The 20,575-nt window shown below is 27.6% G+C and overlaps 3 protein-coding genes across 3 annotated transcripts in view; 1 reads left to right on the top strand and 2 right to left on the bottom strand.

Annotated features, from left to right (window-relative positions):
- Positions 1-2,122, bottom strand: part of DDB_G0274219 (hypothetical protein) — a gene marked incomplete at both ends in the record, with an annotated part of 3,540 nt that extends 1,418 nt beyond the window's left edge. Inside the window, one exon of the mRNA XM_639160.1 lies at positions 1-2,122. This exon is cut by the window's left edge and continues 1,418 nt beyond it. Within this exon, the coding sequence (XP_644252.1) occupies positions 1-2,122 (2,122 nt within the window).
- Positions 2,123-2,389: 267 nt separating this feature from the next.
- Positions 2,390-13,764, bottom strand: colB (colossin B; the record flags this gene model as incomplete). Its single annotated transcript, XM_639159.1, has 2 exons — positions 2,390-13,090; positions 13,174-13,764. The coding sequence occupies 2 exons, from the start codon at positions 13,762-13,764 to the stop codon at positions 2,390-2,392; spliced, it is 11,292 nt and encodes a 3,763-aa protein (XP_644251.1).
- Positions 13,765-15,244: 1,480 nt separating this feature from the next.
- DDB_G0274975 (hypothetical protein) lies at positions 15,245-20,476 on the top strand (the record flags this gene model as incomplete). The annotated part of the gene is made up of 3 exons (XM_639158.1): positions 15,245-15,252; positions 15,982-16,686; positions 16,792-20,476. The coding sequence occupies 3 exons, from the start codon at positions 15,245-15,247 to the stop codon at positions 20,474-20,476; spliced, it is 4,398 nt and encodes a 1,465-aa protein (XP_644250.1).
- Between the last annotated feature and the right edge of the window lie 99 nt (positions 20,477-20,575).

The following is a 20,575-nucleotide window of genomic DNA, read 5'->3' as shown; positions in this document are numbered from 1 at the left end:
TTACTAAATTATTAATGATTGCATTTGAAGCTTCAATGTTTACATCCAATATATTATCTAATAAAACTAACATTGATTCTAATGGGAATAAATTAAACTGTAGGCTTCCAATTACTTTTGATTGTAATTTTTCATCATTTTGTTTTAATAGGAATTTAAAAAGTTTAATTTTTGAATCACTTGTTAAACTTTTAAGATTACTTTTATTAATATTTTCAATGACTTTATCAATCAACAATGGGTCATTAATTTTAATTGATTTGAAATCAGCTGATTGGAATTCCAATTTTAAATTTTTAATATCATCAATTTCTTGAAAAGTTTTAAAATCACCATTAAATAATGATTTAAAATAAAGATAATAATAATGATTTGCTGATGGTTTCGATTGATTTAATTTCTTTTCAAAATAATTTATTAATTCTAAACTTTCAATTTCAAAATATTTTTTAACTAATGGAATTATTACAGTTTCTGGTTTATTTTCAATTAAAAAGTCTACATGATTTTTCGTTGAAATATTCAAATAATTTAAACATTTATAATTAATAAAATTTCTTTCTGCAGTTGATGATAATTTCTTTACTAATTTCTCAGAGAACCAAATAAAACGATCATTATCTTTATTAATATGAATTGTTTTAATAAATTCATCTGCTTTTTCTCTTGATGATTGAAAATTATTATCTGGTAAAAAACCACTTAAAAATCCTTTAATTATATCATCTTGTGATGATGGTTTTAATTTTAAAATTTCATTTAAAGTTTCAATTGAACAATGATTTAATACATGTAAAAACATATTATCAATTGAAACTTTATTAAGTTCTGGTAGTAAATGTTTTGATTTAAAATATATTTTTAAAAATTCTAAAACTTCTTTTTCATTATTTGTATCTATTTTTTTTGTAATTTCATTAATATAAATTGTTGTTGTTGTTGTTGTGGTTTGAATTGATTTTTTTTTTTTTTTTAAATCTAATAAATAATTTAACCCATTTACACTAAATGTTGAAAATGTAATTTGAAAAGTGAAAAGAAAATCTGAATTTGGTATAGGTTGATCATAAAGTTCAAAATAATCTCTATAAATATGTGATGAGAAATAAGGAAATAATTTAATTATTATTAATTCATGTAACTTTTTACATTTATCCTGTGTTTTTAAATTTGAACAATCTTTAATCCCTTCAAATTCATTCCTAATAATTGCTAAAGTTGTATCTTTTGCTATACATTTCTCAAGTTCACCAAGTTTTAAAATTATAAAAAGGTAAAATTCAACTTCATCATAATCTTTCCAATTGGTTGGTTTTAATTTATTTGAATATATAAATTCTGGTTTAACCGTTGAAACACAACCCATTTCTAATAATTTTAATTTTGTTTCTTTTGATTTGATTTTATAAAATAAAAAAAAATCTAAAATTTGTGGAGTATTTAAATAACCTGGATATTTTGATAATTTTTGTTGATTAAAATTTTCAACTATTGATTTAGTTGTAAAATAATTTAATTCTGGTCTTTTATAAATTACATATTCAATTAGGTCATTGAAATTTCTTGAATTGTTTGATATTAATTTTAAACAGAATTTCCTTGTAGATTCTTCCAATTTAAATTGATTCGAGTTTAATATTAAATCAATGAATTCAATTGATTTCTCTTTTAAGGTATATTCAAATGCAGTTCTTTCAACTGGTAATTGTAATTCAATTAAAAAATATCTTAAACATTCTAAATTATTATTTTTTATACTATGGAGTACTAAATCAATCATTACATTCAATTTATCTAATTGCGGATCTTGTTGTTTGATTTTATATTTCTCTATGAATAATTTTATTATTTCAATTGGTGCATAATGTATTAATTGATCAATTGATTCTCTATTATATAAAATGAAATCATTATGTTCTAATTTACATTTTAATAATTCAAATTGTTTTTTTGATACAATTAATTTCAATGATTGAATATCTTTAAATTTAATTCTATTACCAATTTTATATAATTCAATACGTTCATACTCTAATTGATCATTTGAAATTTGTTCAATTATAATATTAAATATAAATTTATTATGAAATACTTTCCAAAATAATATTTCATTATATTCCATTTTTTTTTTTTTTAATTCGCAGTGATTTGAAATTAAAAAAAAAAAAATAAAAAAAGGAAAAATAATTTCCTCAACTGATTTTTTAAAAAAAAAAAAAATTAAAAAAAAAATAAAAAAAAAAAATCTTTTTCAAAGAAAATAAATAAACAAAGATTAAACCTAGATTTGTTTTCAATTATTTTTTTTTATTTTATTTTACTTTTATAATCTAATTATTTTTTTTATTTTTTTATTAACTTTCCGAGATTTGATTTTTTTTTTTTTTTTTTAAATTCTTATAAAACCACAATCAATATCTTGAGTATTTTCACCATTACCATTAGCAAAGAAATATGCGTCACCTTTTGAATCAGGTAAACTATTGATTTTTTCCAAATCTCTTTTATCATTAGGATCACTACTAACAGTAACGATAGGAGAATAAGTGAAACCTTTTGGAGCAACGAAATGAACTCTATATTTAAACTCTGAAATGACTTGGAAATTGTAATTACCAGAGGAATCGGTTAGAGTTGAATTAATGAATGTTGAATTAGCGGCACTAAATAATTGAACAGTAATATTTGCCATTCCTTTTTCATTTGGATCTTGAAGACCATTTTTATTTAGATCATACCAAACGTAATTGCCAATATAAGTATTTGGTAATCTACAATTTGCATCCATATCACCTAAACCATTAACTTTATTGAAAACATAATCTAAACCAGCACCATGAATTAAAATGAAACCATATAAAACACGACCATTATAGACTGACCAATGTTTTACAATTGCTTCATTGGTTGATAAAAGATCGTATGCTCCACCAATGACTTCACCACTACCTGGTAAATAATATGAAGAACCCCAAGTGGTTTCATCATGTTGCCAATCACGATCACTAAAATTGTCATCGAAAAATTCACCACCACCTGGTCCTTGTTCAATCATTGTACCAATTGAAATTGGATTTGTACCAATTAACCCACCACAAACACCAGCACTCTCCAATTGATAAACACCATTTGAATCTTTACATGCCATTAATATATCACCTGCAGGCGTAACACTTTGACTATCAGCTTCACGATCTTTCATTGATATTACCATATTACCACCATCGCCAATGAATGTAATATCGGTTATCTGTGGTTGAGGTTTAAAACTACCCACTGTATCATTCCAAACTTGCCATGTTGAATTTTGAACCGATGAGAAAATGGGTGTCATATCATTTAAAAACATGATTCTAGTTTGTAAACGACCACGTGGATAATTCATTGGAATTGTTAAAACATCAGAGAATGAAGTTTCATCAGAGCTAATCACTTTAATTACACCAATTACATTTCTTATATCCTTCGAAACTGAACCTTCACAAACACCACCAACGAATACATTGGAACCATTATAACCTAAACCAAAGATTCTAAATGGATCTGGACCACAATTATGAGTGATGTTTACTAATTTAATGTTTTCTCTAGTTGGAGTTTGACGTAATGGTATTTTAACTACAATGTTTCTATAAAGATTTGTAACCCAAATATAATCACCAATAATATCCAAATCACCAAATAATACACGATAGGTTTGAGAATCACCATAAACTTTACCATTTGGAGCTAAAAAGTCAAAACCTAAAACTGTTGCTAAATTTACATAAGCTGATAGGGCACCTGTTGATAATGATTTCTTAAAGATAGTTGATGAAGTTTTTGAATTTAAACTAGAAAATTGCTTTTTATATGGCGAAAGATAGATTGTATTCTCTTTACGATCATATCCAAGACCATAAACTGTTTTAGTTTCACTCATTGTTACTAGATCAACTTTTTGTCCATTATCACCATTCAAATCGGAATAAGCAGTATAAGGGAATTGAACGACAGCTGGTAAATCATCATTTGAATCACCACGAACAAAACAAGTTGTAATTATTTTAATATCATCTTGACAATATTCCAATGGTTTAATGATACCTAAATTTACACCAGTCTTTGTTGCGATTGGGAATTGTACAGTATCAGCTTGGAATGATGTATAATAACCTTGAGGAATACCTGAGAAAACAACTTGATATTGAGTGGATATGAATAAATGTGAGAATGAGTAAAAACCTTTCTTATCAGTTTGAGCGGTTGCAACTAATCTACTATCATCACCAGTGTAGATTGAAACCGTAATATTTGGATATGGTTTATCACGTGAATTTGGTGTGAATACACCATCAGCATTATAATCAATATATGTCATACCACTAATGAAACCTTGAGGTGAGAGTGAAACATAACCACCATCAATTGTTGGATCACAGAATAATGTGTTGTTTCTAGATTCCAATGGTATTAAAATCAATTCATTATTCATTGAATCTAATTGAATGATTTCTGAATAACCATCTACAGGACTTGCATTCGAATCAATTTCAGGATCTGTTCCAGCATACTGTTGAGTGAATGAATAACCTTCAACTAAACCAAAATGAACAATATATTGACCAGAGTAAAGGTCTTCAAAAGAATATTCACCATCTTCACCCGTGGTTTTCTCTTTAACCAAATTACCAAATGCATCAAATACTCTTTCGAATACACTATTGTAAAGTGTTACAACTACACCCCCTAATGGAATTAAAGGTATTGATTCGAGACCACTATTTTCAACATCAATGAATGTATTCTTACCAATTCCAAAAAGAGTGGGTGAGATAATAGTATCTTGATCCAATACACCATAGGTTGCAAAGATATTTGGATAAAGTTTCTTATCTATTAATTTTGGATTTGATTTTGGTAAATTGAATGATGGTAAAAGATCAAGTTGAATGAATGGGGTTTGAGTGATTCTATACTTTTCAAAAATCCAACCTGGTGGTGGACTTGAAAACATTACTTGATAACCCTCTAAGATTGGTACATTATCGAAAAGATATTCACCAGTCAATACATTGGTCAATACCGATGGTATTGGATTACCACGAAGATCTGTTGCTATTGAATTGTTACGGTATAATTGAACTATAACAGCACCACCCGCGTAACCACTATCCTTATATGTTGTGTTTTTAAAATCTGGTATAACCTTACCTCCAATTGCATAAGTGATCACTCTAATAATACCTTTATTTTGTTCTCTAAGAATATATTGAGCGTTGACATGATCACTGAGTGTTGCATTTACAACCATTGGATTATCTGGTGACCAAATTGTTATATTTGAAAGTGTGGAATGATTTAAATGTTGTTGATCATCTGGTTTATAGAATTGATAGATTAAATCTGGTACACCGCTAAATGTTATAATATATTTACCAAATGAGAAATCATCGAATTTATAGTATCCATCAGGACCCGTTGTATATGAATTAATTGGATAAGAATCAGCATCAACCATTGTATTACCATTTATATCCAATAATGTTACAATTGTACCATTAACACCATTTTCACCGGGATCTCTAATACCATTGGAATTGGTATCGTTGTAAACATAACCACTAACTGCATAAAGACGAATATCAACTAAACCTTTTAATAAACCTGCATTAACTTTTGAGTAAACATAACTTGCATTCACCGCACCAATATCAACTTTTAAATTGTATGGATGAATACCTGGAACTTTATAGAACAAATAGATTGCATATGAAGAACCGAAAACATTTGCACTATTATCATTCATTTGAATGGTGAATCTTGTATCATTTGGTGGAAAGAATTTTGCAATGTAAAGACCTGGTGGAATATTATTGATCCAATAATCACCTGTTTCATTTGTTTTAGCGATCATAGGTTTACCATAGAGATCAAAGGAATATTCAAAGTTGACCTCTTTTGCACGTTTGAGATAAATGGTTACATTTGGTGCTGGTTGTTCTTTTAGATCGATTTTACCATTTTTATTGGTATCATACCAAACTTTATGACCAATACTAAACATTGGTGGTTTTAGAATACCAACATTCAATGTTCTATCAATGAAGGGTGCCTTTATCATTGGGTCAAGATTTGAATCTGTTTTCGTTACATTCTTTGTATATATTGATAATCTAATTCCAGTGATAGCTTCATCGATTGCTTTACTATCATTTGTACCATTACCAGCGAAAGGAGTTGTAGTTTCGAAAATGCCTTGTTGATTCATAAATAATAGTTTATATAAACCGGGTGATAAATTATCAAAATAGTAAAGACCATTTTGATCGGTTGTAGTTGTATTTATCACTGTGAAACAAGTATCATAAGTTATACCAATCAAATTGCATTTAAGTAATCTAAGTGGAACTCCATATGCTGGCGGTTCATTTGGATAATCTTGAAGACCATTTGAATTTATATCATACCAAACATAATGACCAATCGCAAATGTTACCTTTTTAATTAAACCTGCATTCTCTGTGAAATCGACTGCTTGAGCTTTTACACCAACATCAGTGGTACTATTTACAAGTCTGATAGCAGGTTCTTTTGGGAATAATAAGAATGGTTCAGTTAGGCCAGTATTTGAATTTGGTTTTGTTTTATTTCCAAACATTAAATCATTTGGTATATTACTAAACTTTATGATATAACTACCAGGTTGAATTTCATCGAAAAGGTAATAACCATTGGAATCTGTGGTTGTTGATCCAATTAGTAATTCATTGATATTGTAAACTTGTTGACCAGTTGGATTAAATATTTCAACGGTAACATTTGGTACACCCATTTCACCACTATCCATAATACCATTATCATTGAGATCATAGAATACATATCTACCAACCGCATATGACTTGACATAATTTTCATCATAAATTAAACCAGCATCAATATGGAAATTACCTACTAAAGATCTAATGGTGAAATTAAAATCTGATGGTGGAGCTTCAACCAATGAATCTGGTGAGAGTGAAATAACACTTGTATAACCTTGACTATTTGGTTTTGAATTGACACCAACTCCATTGGAATTTTCAATTGATTTCAATTGTGGTGCGAAATAATAACGAGTTGGTACTTCGAATTTGACAATATATGAACCACTATGTAAATTATCGAAATAATATTGACCCAATGCATTGGTTACAGTTGGCTCCACTTGAATGTTAAAATTATCTAGTACTGGTTGTAAATTTTGATCAAATAGTCTAACTGTAATATTTGGGAAAACAGGTTCAGCAATTTCATAGAGACCATTCTTATTTGTATCATTCCAAACACGGGTACCAATTGCAAAGATAAATGGTGGATTCAATTGAAGATTAACATGTTGATCATAATAGGTTGCTTTTGGTACTTTATCGGCTGGTATTGCACCACGTACATTTGGATCAGTGTTTACAAGATTGAAATCGATTTTACCTGATAATGGGTCAAAGAATGAAAAACCAATTGGAATATTTGAAAATTCAACATGATAAGAACCAGCACGTAATAAATTGAAACGGTATGAACCCTTTGAATCTGTCTTTGTTGGTACCATATTTACACCATTAATACTTGTCACTGGGAAACCATTTGAATTAACTAATGTTACCGTTACATCTGGTACACCAACTTCATTGCCATTATTATCAATGAAAAATACTTTTTGACCAAATGCATATGGTGCTGCTCTTACAATTGCTGCATTTCTTGTTAAATCTGTTCTTTCTGCTTTAATACTATCCAATGGATAACTACCTGGTGTTGTCTCAAATACAGGTTCATAATAATGAACTGGATATTCTTCCATTGAATCTTCTGGTGGTTGTTCTGATGATGATGATGATTGCTCTGATGGTTGTTCTGATGATGATGGCGATGATGATAACGATGATGATACTTCACTACTGATATCACTACTACTACCAATATCAGATGATGATGATGGTGATGATGAAACTGTTGTTGTTGAAGTACTACCAGTACCACCATTAACACTAGTACCACCATCGACAGTACTACCACCAGCTATAACATTTGGAATGTCAACACCATCGACAGTACTACCTCCAGCTATAACATTTGATAAATCAACAGATGTGTCTTGTCCAATTATTCCATCATTTAATAATTTCCTAGATTTTTGATTGATACTATGACTGAATGAAACTTTTTTACCTCCATTAGGTTTTGGAGGATTGAATTTTTTAATAACATTTGTTGTATTGATAGAGGATGATGGCGAAAGAGTAAATGTACCAATTCTACCATTGAGATAATTTGGATAAGGTGGTGGTAAATTTTCAAAGTTATAACCATTTGGAATATTTGAAAATTGAATGATATAATCGCCTTGTGATAAATTATCAATGATATAACGACCTGTTGAATCGGTTACAGCGGGTGGAATAACCTTGCCATTAAAATCAAGAGCAGGTTTACCAGCTGAAGTGAATATTTGAACAATGACACCTCCAACACCGTTTTCATAATCATCTAAAATTCCATTTCTATTATCGTCATAAAATATGTATCTACCAACTGCGTATTTAATAACCAGACCTCTATTACCCTTGATGATACCAGCATTTTCGATTGGATTTATATAGAAATCTGGTGAGTTGTCAGAAGGAACAGTAGTTCTAACCAATTGACTTGTTGTTGACATTTCAAACAAAGAGGTATATCCTGTGAAAACATTTGGACGTGAATCATAACCAACTGAATCAAGTGTGAGAACATTTTGTTTGGTCCAAGTGTAACCTTTTGGTAGATTACTAAATGAAATGAAGTAATTACCTGTTGGAATTTTGGTTAATAAATAAAAACCTTTAGAGTCTGTTATCGTTGGAATGATGAGATTATCATTGATATCATAAGCGGGTTCACTCTTATCAGTATATAGTGAAACTACAATACCAGGTACACCCTCTTCAGTTGGATCCATAATACCATCAGCATTTGTATCATACCAAACTCTATGACCAATTGAAAATGTTGGTGGAATATAGAAACCTGCATTTACACTTTCGAAAATATTTGAAGCTTGAACATTAAGACGAATGTATTCTATATTCTTTGGTTTCGATAAGGTAACAATATCTAATGATGGTGTTTTAAATGATTTTGTATCTATTAATGAACCTAATTCTGGATAGGTTGCAGTGTTTGGTGGTGGCTTTGTAACTTTGAACCCAGTGGGTGGTTTAAATTGAACAATGTAGTTATTTGGCTTTAAGAAATCAAATTGATAAAAACCCTTTGCATCAGTGATAACAGTTCTAACAATTTGACCTAAGATATTTGTAATTGGAGTTGATGGTGAAGCGGCATTAACCAAAGTAACTTCAACGCCAGGTAATGGTTTATCAAGGTCATTTTTATACAATCCATCTAAATTTGTATCGATAAAAGCTTGATGGCCAATTGCATAAGAATTTTCGAAATACAATGGTACATCTTTTGAATCGTCGAAATAAGCGGAATTAACTTTCTTGTTACCAACTACACCCTTTGTTAATGAAGCATTAGTTGGTGGAGTGGTACTTGAAGATAATTGAAATGTATCCATTGTGTAAACTCCATTCTTTATTGAATTTGGATGATCGACAACTTGGAATCCATTTGGTACAGAGAATTGTAATTGATAATTATCACTTTCAATCATTTGATCGAATAAATATTTACCATTATCATCTGTGATGGTTTTATATTCATAACCATTCTTTAAATCTTTTAGAGTGACTTGAATACCTTTGATACCTTTTTCAAATGGATCTTGTTTACCATTTTGATTTGAATCAAAGTAAACGGTATCACCAACTGCAATCGGTGGATTAATAGGTACTAAAGCAAAATCGACATATGAATTAATATATTGTGCAAGCTTTGGTTTAATATTACTTGATGCCAATGGATAATCGGAAGCATTATATTTTATATTATCTTTCACACGATAATAAACTATGAATTGAGCACTTGTATTTGAACTTGTATCAATTGGATATTTGTTTAACAATGAATTGGTATAACCATGTGGTGGTAAATTATTCAATGAAACTCTATATACACCAGGTGCAAGAGCATCGAAAAAGTAAAAACCATTGGTATCGGTTTTTATTGTTGGTACTTTATCACCCTTATGATTGTATGCTCTGAAACCTTTTTGAATTAATGTAATTTCAACACCCGATACTGGTCTATCAATACCACTATCAAATATACCATTATTATTGAAATCGATGAATACCTGTTTACCAATACCATAATAATCAATAACATCAACTATTGGCGTTGGTGTTGATGTTGGTTCAATTGGACCTGTTGTTGATGTAGAGGTTGTTGTTGTTGTTGTTGTTGGTATATCAGTGGATGGAGTTGGTTGTGGACCAACAATAAGACCAGCAAGTATATTTGAAACAGTGAAATGAGTTTGACAGATATTTGATGGTGTAATTAGAGATGCTGATGATTCTGATTCTGATGACCATTGAGATTCTGTGCTATCATTACTACTACCACCACTACCACTACTACCACTATTACCACTACTACCACTGCCACTGCTACCTAACTCATCGAAACCATCATTATTAACAGTGACTATAGCATTAGTTGAAAATATTGGTTGTGGTAGAGTTATAGATTTTGAAATTAAATTGGATTGTGGTGAAATTATGAAATTTGGATTTGAAACATTATATTGTGGTAATTCAAATGGTAAAGAAGTACCATCACTATTAACCCAATTACTATTCTTAAAGTATCTATTGAATGGTAGAGTCCAATGATAACCTTTGATATTATAGAAATCGATAACATAAGAACCTGGTACAACATCATTGAAACTAAAGAAACCATCCAAATTTGTAACTGATACTGGTATGATATCACCATAATGATTTCTTGCGGGTGAATGATCGGTACTGAATACCAAATTACAAAAGATACCCTCTACGCCAATTGGTTCAGTTTCAACACCATTTTCATTGACATCTCTATAGCCATTTTCATTGTCATCCAACCAAACATAACCTTGTAAATCGAATCTAGTGGTATACTCGTCACAATAATTAATGGGTATACAAACTGGCGTAAATGGTCCAACACCTTTTTGTATATCAAAACATGTATAATTAACTTGACAAATTACTTGACTACAATCTGTAATTTCTTTGGATGGTGTTGGTGTTGGTGTTGGTGGTATAGTTGGTTTATCAGTTGGTGTGTCAGTTGGCGATGGTGTTTCAGTGGGTGGTGCAGATGTTGGTGATGGTGTTTCATAGAAAATGGGTGGGGGTGGTAATGGTTTCAAAGGTGGGATTCTAACACATTCATCAACGCCATTAATCTTTACGCATCTATAATTTCTAGTGTCCATACAAGCTTTACCTTCACAACATTCCTCTGGTGCAAAACATTTAGCATCACCACATGATGTTACTCTACACTCTAGATTACAATCACAACTTACAAATTCACATGGGTTAACTTTTGGGAAACATCTTGGTAAACCATTTCTTTGAATTTTACAGTAATGACTCTTTGGACAATCAACATTTCTACAATGATGTCTATGTTTTTCACTATCGATGACATTTGTATCAAATTTATGATTATTATATTGTTTACAATTTAAAGTATTATCAGTTGAATTATGCCAGCAACCAAATCCATCTGGACACTTTAAATTACCCAAACATTTATTAGTTTGATTAAGATTTTGTGGGCCAATCTGTTCAATACATCCTCTAGTCTTTGAATTCTTATCAAGTTTACATTCATACCCTGATGGACATTGTAATGTTGAACAATCTATATATTCTTCATCAACATCATTTTGAAAATTTAATTTACATGTTCCATCATTTAAACAAATAAATCCAATTGGACAATTACATTCTAAAACTTCATTATTATTATTATTATTATTATTTTTATTATTATTATTAGATAAATGGTTATTTTGGTTATTTAAATCAACATTAATATTAAAAGTATTGTCATTATCAATTGATAACTGTAATCCATATACTGATAAACCAAATCTACCATTTTTATTATTTGCGCCAATACCAATTTGTAAAATTCCATTATTATTTTCATTATGATTATTATTATTATTAATTTGAATTAATTTACCTTGATTACAATCTAAACCACTTAAATAACCATTTACAAATTTATAATATTTCCAATAAAGTGTATCAATTGGACCACCATTTTTAGTATATGCAAATGATGCCAATTCCATTCTGCCATTATATTGATAATCATCGATAATTGGTGAAAATTCAATTCTAATTTTCCAATTGGTTTTACAATTAAAATTATAATCAGCTTGATGTTTTGAAATACTATGAATTGAACCTTCCAATATTAAATTCCCATTAGCTGTTTCAACTAAACTACTAGATGATCCTTCTTCAAATCTCCATTTGATTTCATTATTCAATTCATTCATATGTTTATTACAAATGATAGAGTATGAAATGTCACTTTGATCATCACTATTACCACCTAATGCAATATCAGCCCTTGAATTAATTGTATTATAACTATTAATAATTTCATTATTATTATTATTATTATTATTATTATTATTATTATTATTATTATTATTATTATCATCTAAGATACTAAATAATTTTCTAATATTATAATTATTATTATTGATATTTATTTTATCATAAATTTCATTGGTTTGATCAATATTTCTTTTTCTATCATTTTTATTACTATTGTGTTTATTATTGTTTGAAATTAATTTAATTTCATCAATATAAACTTCGTCAATCCAAGTGTTATCAAGGGATCTATTACTACTTGTAATTTTAAGACCATTGTAAAAAATTGGATAATTATTATTATTATTATTATTATAATAATTGGTTTCGTTAAATAAAATAAATGCATCTAACCATTGATGGCATGGGAATGGTTTTAAATAATTATTTTCAATTGTGTTTAACAATGGTATTTTAGGACCATTATTTCCAGTTAAACTATTTATAAGTTGTATTTTAATTTTATTGGTAATTTTATTTGGAATATAAACTTTAAATTTTAATTTTGAAATCTTTTTTAAAAAAAAAAAAAAAAAAAAAAAATTAATATTGAAGATTATATTTTTAAAATTTTATAAAAATGAAAACAACTTACAGAATTTGAATTTAAGAAATTATTTTTTGAAACTAAAGTGATTTCATCAGAAACATCAAATGATTTATCAATTTTGATTGAATATCTTGAATTTGAAAATGTTGGAATTGGATTCTTTAAATTGAATGGACATTCCTTATTTAATTGAGATTGTGGAGATAAATTATTATTCTCTTGATCAAAATAATGAAAATTATTGCTACTATCACTTTGATCATAATATTGAGAGTTTACATTTTTAACAAATATATCACTCGTACTATTTTTATTGAAACCATTAATTAAAATACCATTGATCTTACTTAAATCTTGGTATTGAAAATTTAAATAGTCATCATATATACATGAAATAATAATCTCTTCATTAATTTTGTTATTTTCATTATTGTATTTATTACCAATATTACCACCACCACCACTACCACTAGCACCACCACTACCACTACCACTACCACTTGAGAAATTTGAAGATGTAAATGATAAACTTGTAGGTGAATAAAATGAAAACTGGTTTTTATGTGGATAATGTGAATAACTTGATGAAAATTTAAATATTTGGAAAATAAAGAGTAAGAATATTGAACCCTTCATATTTTTTTTTTTTTTTTTCTCTTTTTTTATATTTTTTTTTTTTTATCTTTTTTTTTTTTTCTTTTTTTTTTTTTTTTTTTTTTTTTATTGGCTTCTTTGGATGTATTGCAATATTTTATATATTTTAGGATTTCCAAAAATAGTTTGGTTTTTTTTTTTTTTTTTTTTTTTTTTTTTTTTTTTTTTTTTTTTTTTTTTTATTGGCTTCCTTGGATATATTGGAATGTTTATTTATTTTGGGGAATTCCAAAAATAGTTTGGTGTTTTTAAGCCAAATCAAAAAAATTATTTTTTGAATTTTAAAATAATTAAAAAAAATAAAATGAAATGTTGCGAAATATTTTATTTAATTGTTGTATATTATTTGAAAAATTATTGTTAATGATTTATATTTTTAATTTAATTATTTTTTACTTTTTATTATTACTATTATTATTATTATTATTATTTTTATTATTATTTTGTTTTCATACTACAAAATATAATCAATATTTTTAATTTAATTTTTTTTTTTTTTTTTTGATACTGAAAATAATATTATTTTCAATGACCCCACCACATAATTTACAATTAATAAGTTTTTTACAGGACTGTGTGTGAGTTGTGTAATTTATTTTATTTGGTTGTATGCTTGTAGTGTTGTTTTATTTGTTTTTTTGTTTTTTTTGTTTGTTGTTGTTGTTGCGATTTTTTTTATTCACCACCCCACTCCCCAATGCACACATTCACACACACTCACACATATTCAATAATTCACTTGGGGCAATATTACATTAAACAATAACTATCACTATTGACTTTTTTTTTTATTATTTCTTTATTGCTCAAATAAACATGGAATTTTAATTCAATTAAAATCAAGTTATTTGTATAATATATGTTGTCATTATTGTGTTATTTTTTTTTTTTTTTTTTTTTTCTTTGCAATTTATTTCATTAATTTTTTTATTTTTTAATGACCCCGACTTTTTTTTTTATTATTATTATTTTTATTTTTTTTTTTTTTTTTTTTTTTTTTAGTTATAATTGTGAAAGTTTGTGACAATCCTGAACACCGAAATCGAAAAGTGCCACCAAGAGAAAAAAAAAAAAAAAAATTGAGATGAGTAAAAGTGAGAGGAAAAATGTTTTTCTTGAAAGATTGAATTCTTGTGATTTTTTTTTTTATTTTAATTTTTTAATTTTTTTTTAAAAAAAAATAAAAAAAAAAATCACAAGAATTAATTTTATTTTTTATTTTTTATTTTTTATTTTCTAAAATTGAGGTTATATTTTTTTTAATTCAACAGCACCGCATTCTTTATTTTTTTTTTTTTATTTTTTTTAATTCACAGCACTGCATTCTTTATTTTATTTTATTTTATTTTTTATTTATTTTTTTTTTTAAAAAAAAATAAATTCTCATTTATAATCTATATATAAATTTTTTTCTATTGTTAATAATTACTCCCAATAGGAGTGCACCCATTGAAAAAAAAAAATGAATAGGTATGTACATTCATATAAACATTATTTTTCAAAGTCGATTAGTTGACCTTTGTATGCTGTGTGTTGTTGTGTGTGTGTGAAATTAGTTTGTAATTTAAAAAAAAAAAAAAAAAAAAAAAAATTTATTACATATTATATATATATATGTACATATATTAATCAAAAAACTTATATATGTAATTTATATAAGTTTTTTTTTGATTAATTAATCTTAATTGTCTGAAACCAATACGAAAAAATAAAAAATAAAAAAAATAATAAAAAATAAAAATAGACAAAATAAATTAATAAACATAATAAAAAATTATAATAATAAAAAAACATGAAAAATTGAAAACAACCCAATTCTTTTATTTTATTGTGTGTGTCTGTGTGTTTTTTTTTTTTTTTATTTTAATTTGTTCCGTTCCATACAAAAAACAAAAAAGCAATAATAAAATTAAGATTTAAGAGCCAGTGACCATATAGCTTTAGTGTGATATTTCTTTTTTTTTTTTTTTTTTTTTTTTTTTTTCTCACTTATTATTTTCGTTAATTTTTTAAAATTGTTTTTGTTTTTAATTAATTAATACATTAATTTATATATTAATTTATATATTAATTTATTTTTGTTTTTTTATTTTTATTTATTTATTCAATTAACATTAAAAATTAAAAAAAAAAAAATTCCTTTTTTTTTTTTTTTTGTGCTATTACCTTTATTCTAATTTTTTTTTTTTTTTTTTAAAGGAATTCAAACACTGAAAGAGAAAATAAAATTCAAAAGGAACCTTTAGTTGAATTAAGTGATATGAATATTTCATCTAATCACCATCATCTGCTATATGAAGATGAGAGTGAAAGTAGTAATACAAGTTCAAATACACCAAATACAAATAGAAATAACCGAATATATAATAACAATTTAAATTCAAATAGACATACTAAAAGATATGAAAGATTAGATATAGATAATAATAATAAAAATAATAACAATAATAATAATAATAATAATAATAATAATAATGATTACGATAGCGATAACGAGTATGATGGTGGTAGTGGTAGTGGTAGTGGTAATGGTGGCGGTAGCATATTAAATAGTGTAACATCACATTCTACACCACACACAAATTCACCATTTTTAAAATCAAATAGAACATTCGACACATATAGTTTAAATAATAGCAATAACATTGGTAGTAGTAGCAGTAGTAACAATAATTATAAAAATATATACAACAATAACAACGATAATGATAATCCTTTATCGAGTGGTGTTTTTGATTTAAACACTGTAAAAGGTTTCATTTATTATATTTATTTCTCATTAAGATATACTTTGTATGGTGATCTTAGAGTGGCTGTAAAATATGTTCACAATAACTCAAAAAAGAATCGAAAAAGTTTATTATTAGGTTTATTTACAGTATTTTTAGTTGTATTATTTATAAGGTAAGTTTTAAATAATTTAAATTATTATAATTTATTTTTATATATTAATATAAAAGTTTTTAATTTTTATTTTTTTATTTTTTTTACTTTTTTTTTTTTTTTTAGTTTTTTACAAAATTTAATTCAATCATCACCAATTGTATTTTTAAAATTATCAGAGGATCAAGCAGGAGAGTTAGATTTAGTATTGATTGGTGATCCTGGTAATTATGTTTCAAGTAATCAAAGTCAAAGTTTAACAGTTGTAAATACAGATTCAGAAGAGGATCAATATTTAGATAAAACAAGTAAATCAAGTACTTCAACGAGAATTAAAAAAGCATTGGAATTAATTAAACAACAAGGTTTGGTTGAAGAGAGATTATCAAAGAGTCCATTCTATTTATTCAATGGTTTTTTGGGTGGTATCAGTGATCAATTATCATTTTTAACAATGGATTATTCAGGTTATTTTGTAAATTCAACTTATTTAACTCAAAAATTAGCTGATGCCTTAACTGTTCATGGTGTTGCTCCACGTTGGATTTCAATTGCTGCAATTACAACCTCAAACACAACATCAACCACTAGTAGTAGTTTATCATCAAGTGGTAGTTTATCATCAAGTGATAGTTCTGACGATGATAATAATAATAATAATATTAATAAAAATGGTGCAACATTATTAATTATGTCAATTAATTCAACATTGGAAAAAGAATTAGGATTGGGAAGAGGTTGGACATTACCACCATTGGTTGGTAATCAAATTCATATTAGTGCACCATTTTTAAGAAGAATTAATGTTAAAGCAATGAATAATCAAGTGGTACATTTACATATGGATTTCATTGATATTTTACAACGTTTAGGATTGCCAGCTACTTTTCCAAGTTTTGAAAGTTTAGTTGACTCTATTCAATTACAAATTGGATTCAAAATACCCAAAGAAATGGATGTTACCGATTTGATTGAAACTTATGACCTAATGAACCCTGGAACTCATATTGAAGATACCCTAAGTGATTTGTTTGGTCCAAAAGGATTCGTTATCGATTCGAAAAGTGGTACAATGACATTCTATCCATTGGTTGCATTGAGAGAGTTTTATAATTCAATTCGATCGGATTTATCAATTGATCACGATTTGGTGGTTATGGGTTCAATCGATGAGCCAGGTGGTAAATATCCAAATACAATTGGTAATGTTGGTATATTGGAATCATCATATTTGGAAACATTGATAAAGGAGAAATTGGAGCAATTTAATAATCAAATCACAAGTAAAGACTATAAGGATTTTTTAACATTCTTAGAGGTTGAAGCACAAGAGTTTGGTTTATCAAATGTTACCGATTACATTGGTCAATATAATAGATTCGTAGATAAATTTGAATCGTTTAGAAAATCATTCAAATTAAATGATTTTTCAATGACACCAGTGATAATGCTAGAGAATCGTGTAAAGGTTTACACCTCCTCCAATGAAGATATGGTCAAGGGTATGATGGCATTCACAAATCAAGTCTCCACTTTATTGGGTATAAGTTATCCAGTTTCTTTCACAACTCCATTAGCAACAACACTTCAATTGTTCATTTATACAAAGTTATCATTGAATCAGATTTTCAATTGTGTCGCTGCAGTCTTATTGGTATTGGGTGCATTAATGGTCTATAGTTTGCTTTTAAGTGATGTTGAAGGTAAAACATTTGAATATGGTATGTTACGTGCTCAAGGTATGCGTCAATATGCTTTGATTCTATTGCTCTTGACTCAATCACTCTATTTCAGTATTCCTGGTATTGTTTTTGGTCTATTCATTGGTTGGTGCCTTTATGCAATCGTTGCCTACTTTGTCTATGTTCAATTTGTATTATTACCAATCGATTTAACATATCATACCACAAGTATTGTATCAGGTTTGCTCATGGGTTTTCTTATGCCAATCGTTGCAAATATCGCACCAATTCAACGTGCTTTATCACGTACACTACGTGATGCACTCGATGTTTATCATCAAGTAAAGAATGAAACATTGGTTAAAATCGAAAAACTAGAAGAAGTTGGTTTAGATGTACTTCAAACATTGTTGGCATTGTTGGCTGTGGCTGTTGGTTTCACCGTCTATTATTTAATACCGCTATCATTTACATTTAGAAATATGGGACTTTTCTTTGGTATTCTCACTGGTATTCTAATGGGTATGTTATTTGGTATGTCAATGTTGGCACAAGCAGTTCAACCATTATTAGAGAAAGCCGTCATTTTCACATTAATTGTTGGTCCCGATAGAAGATCACTTTATCAATTGGTTAGAAAGAATCTTTTCTCTCATAGTACTAGAAATTCAAAGACTGCCACAATGTTAACCATTAGTTTAACATTTATCATTTTCACAGGTTGTGTATTCCGTTTACAGGGTCATAACATTCAAGAGTTGGTACGTTTAGGTATTGGTTCTGATATTTCCGTATTGGCCACAAGTATTAAGAATCCAATTCCAGAGGCTGATATTAGAGCTTTCTTGGATAATGATATAGCAAACAATACCAACTCTGTCATTAGCGATTATACCGTTATCACATTCCCATTGGATAAAGTTATGAATATTAGATCCACTCATTTAATGCCATTGGCTGAATATCCATCGGTAAATGTTAGAATGTATGGTGTCGAAAGTAATTTCCTTTCAAGTGCTTATTTAGATTTCTATGAAGTAACTGAAATGTCCAAAACAATAACTTTCCCAACCATAGATAATGGTGCTGGTAAGAAGATACCCGATGTTATCAATAGTTTATATGTTAATGAACATCGTGATATCATTTCAGAGGATTTCAATGGTGTAATCACTCCACCACCAAACATTGTATCAAATGGTAGTCAACAATATCCTACAAATAGTCCAGTTTGGAAATGGTTAAAGAATCATTTGAACAACACTTACATCTATCAAAATTATACAGATATCATTTTCAGTGAAGCATTTAGATTGACTTGTGGTGTAGATACAGATTCACCATTCAATTTGGATATAGAGTATAAACAATATAGTAACGCAGTGAATCATATTACATTGTTAGCAAAAGGTCAATCAATGGTTAGAATGTTCCCATCATTCTTTTTCTCAACTTATTCTCAAACTTCCTATGGTTCTCCCATTTTGGTCAATGATGATGAATTCTATAGAATTATGCAGATGGTTTACTCTGTTACCAACGATCCATCGGTTGTTTTACCAAGTGTTGCTCCAAAATCAAAAGTACTCATTAAATTAAAACAAGGTACCTCTGAAATTGAAAGAGAGTACGTCATCAATGGTGTTAGAAATTTCATTAAAACTGATAATATTCAAGTTATGGATACTCAACATCTTTTGGACACAACAGAGACTGCCGTCACAATTTTAAATATCTTCTTTTACACAGTTTCAGTGGCTTCCATTGTTTTGTGTTTCTTTATGCTATGGGTTTCATTCAGTGCAAATATTCATGAAAACTCTTGGGAATTTGGTGTTTTACGTTCAATTGGTTTAACAAGTTTTCAAGTTACTCGTATCTATATCTATGAAGCATTGGTTTTAATCTTTTCTTCAATGATACTTGGTCTTTCAATTGGTTTAGGTATCGCCCTAACTCTTACCCTTCAATTCGATCTTTTCACAGAGTTACCTTTTAGTTTTGAATTCCCATACTTTTGGTTCATTGGTGTACTCATTATGTCAATTTGTATCGCTATCTTTGTTTCTTATCAAGCATCAAAAGAATATAGAACAAGAGAAATTGCATCAGTTTTAAAGGGTAAATAAAAAAAAAATAAAAAATAAAAAATAAATAAATAAAAAATAAAAAAAGTTATTTATTAAATTTAATGGATAAATATATAAAGTATTTTATTATTTTTTTTT

This window comes from Dictyostelium discoideum, assembly GCF_000004695.1.
Source record: "Dictyostelium discoideum AX4 chromosome 2 chromosome, whole genome shotgun sequence".
Lineage (NCBI taxonomy): Eukaryota > Evosea > Eumycetozoa > Dictyosteliales > Dictyosteliaceae > Dictyostelium > Dictyostelium discoideum.
Note: the sequence above shows the minus strand (reverse complement) of the source record. Positions and strands in the feature narration are given on the sequence as shown.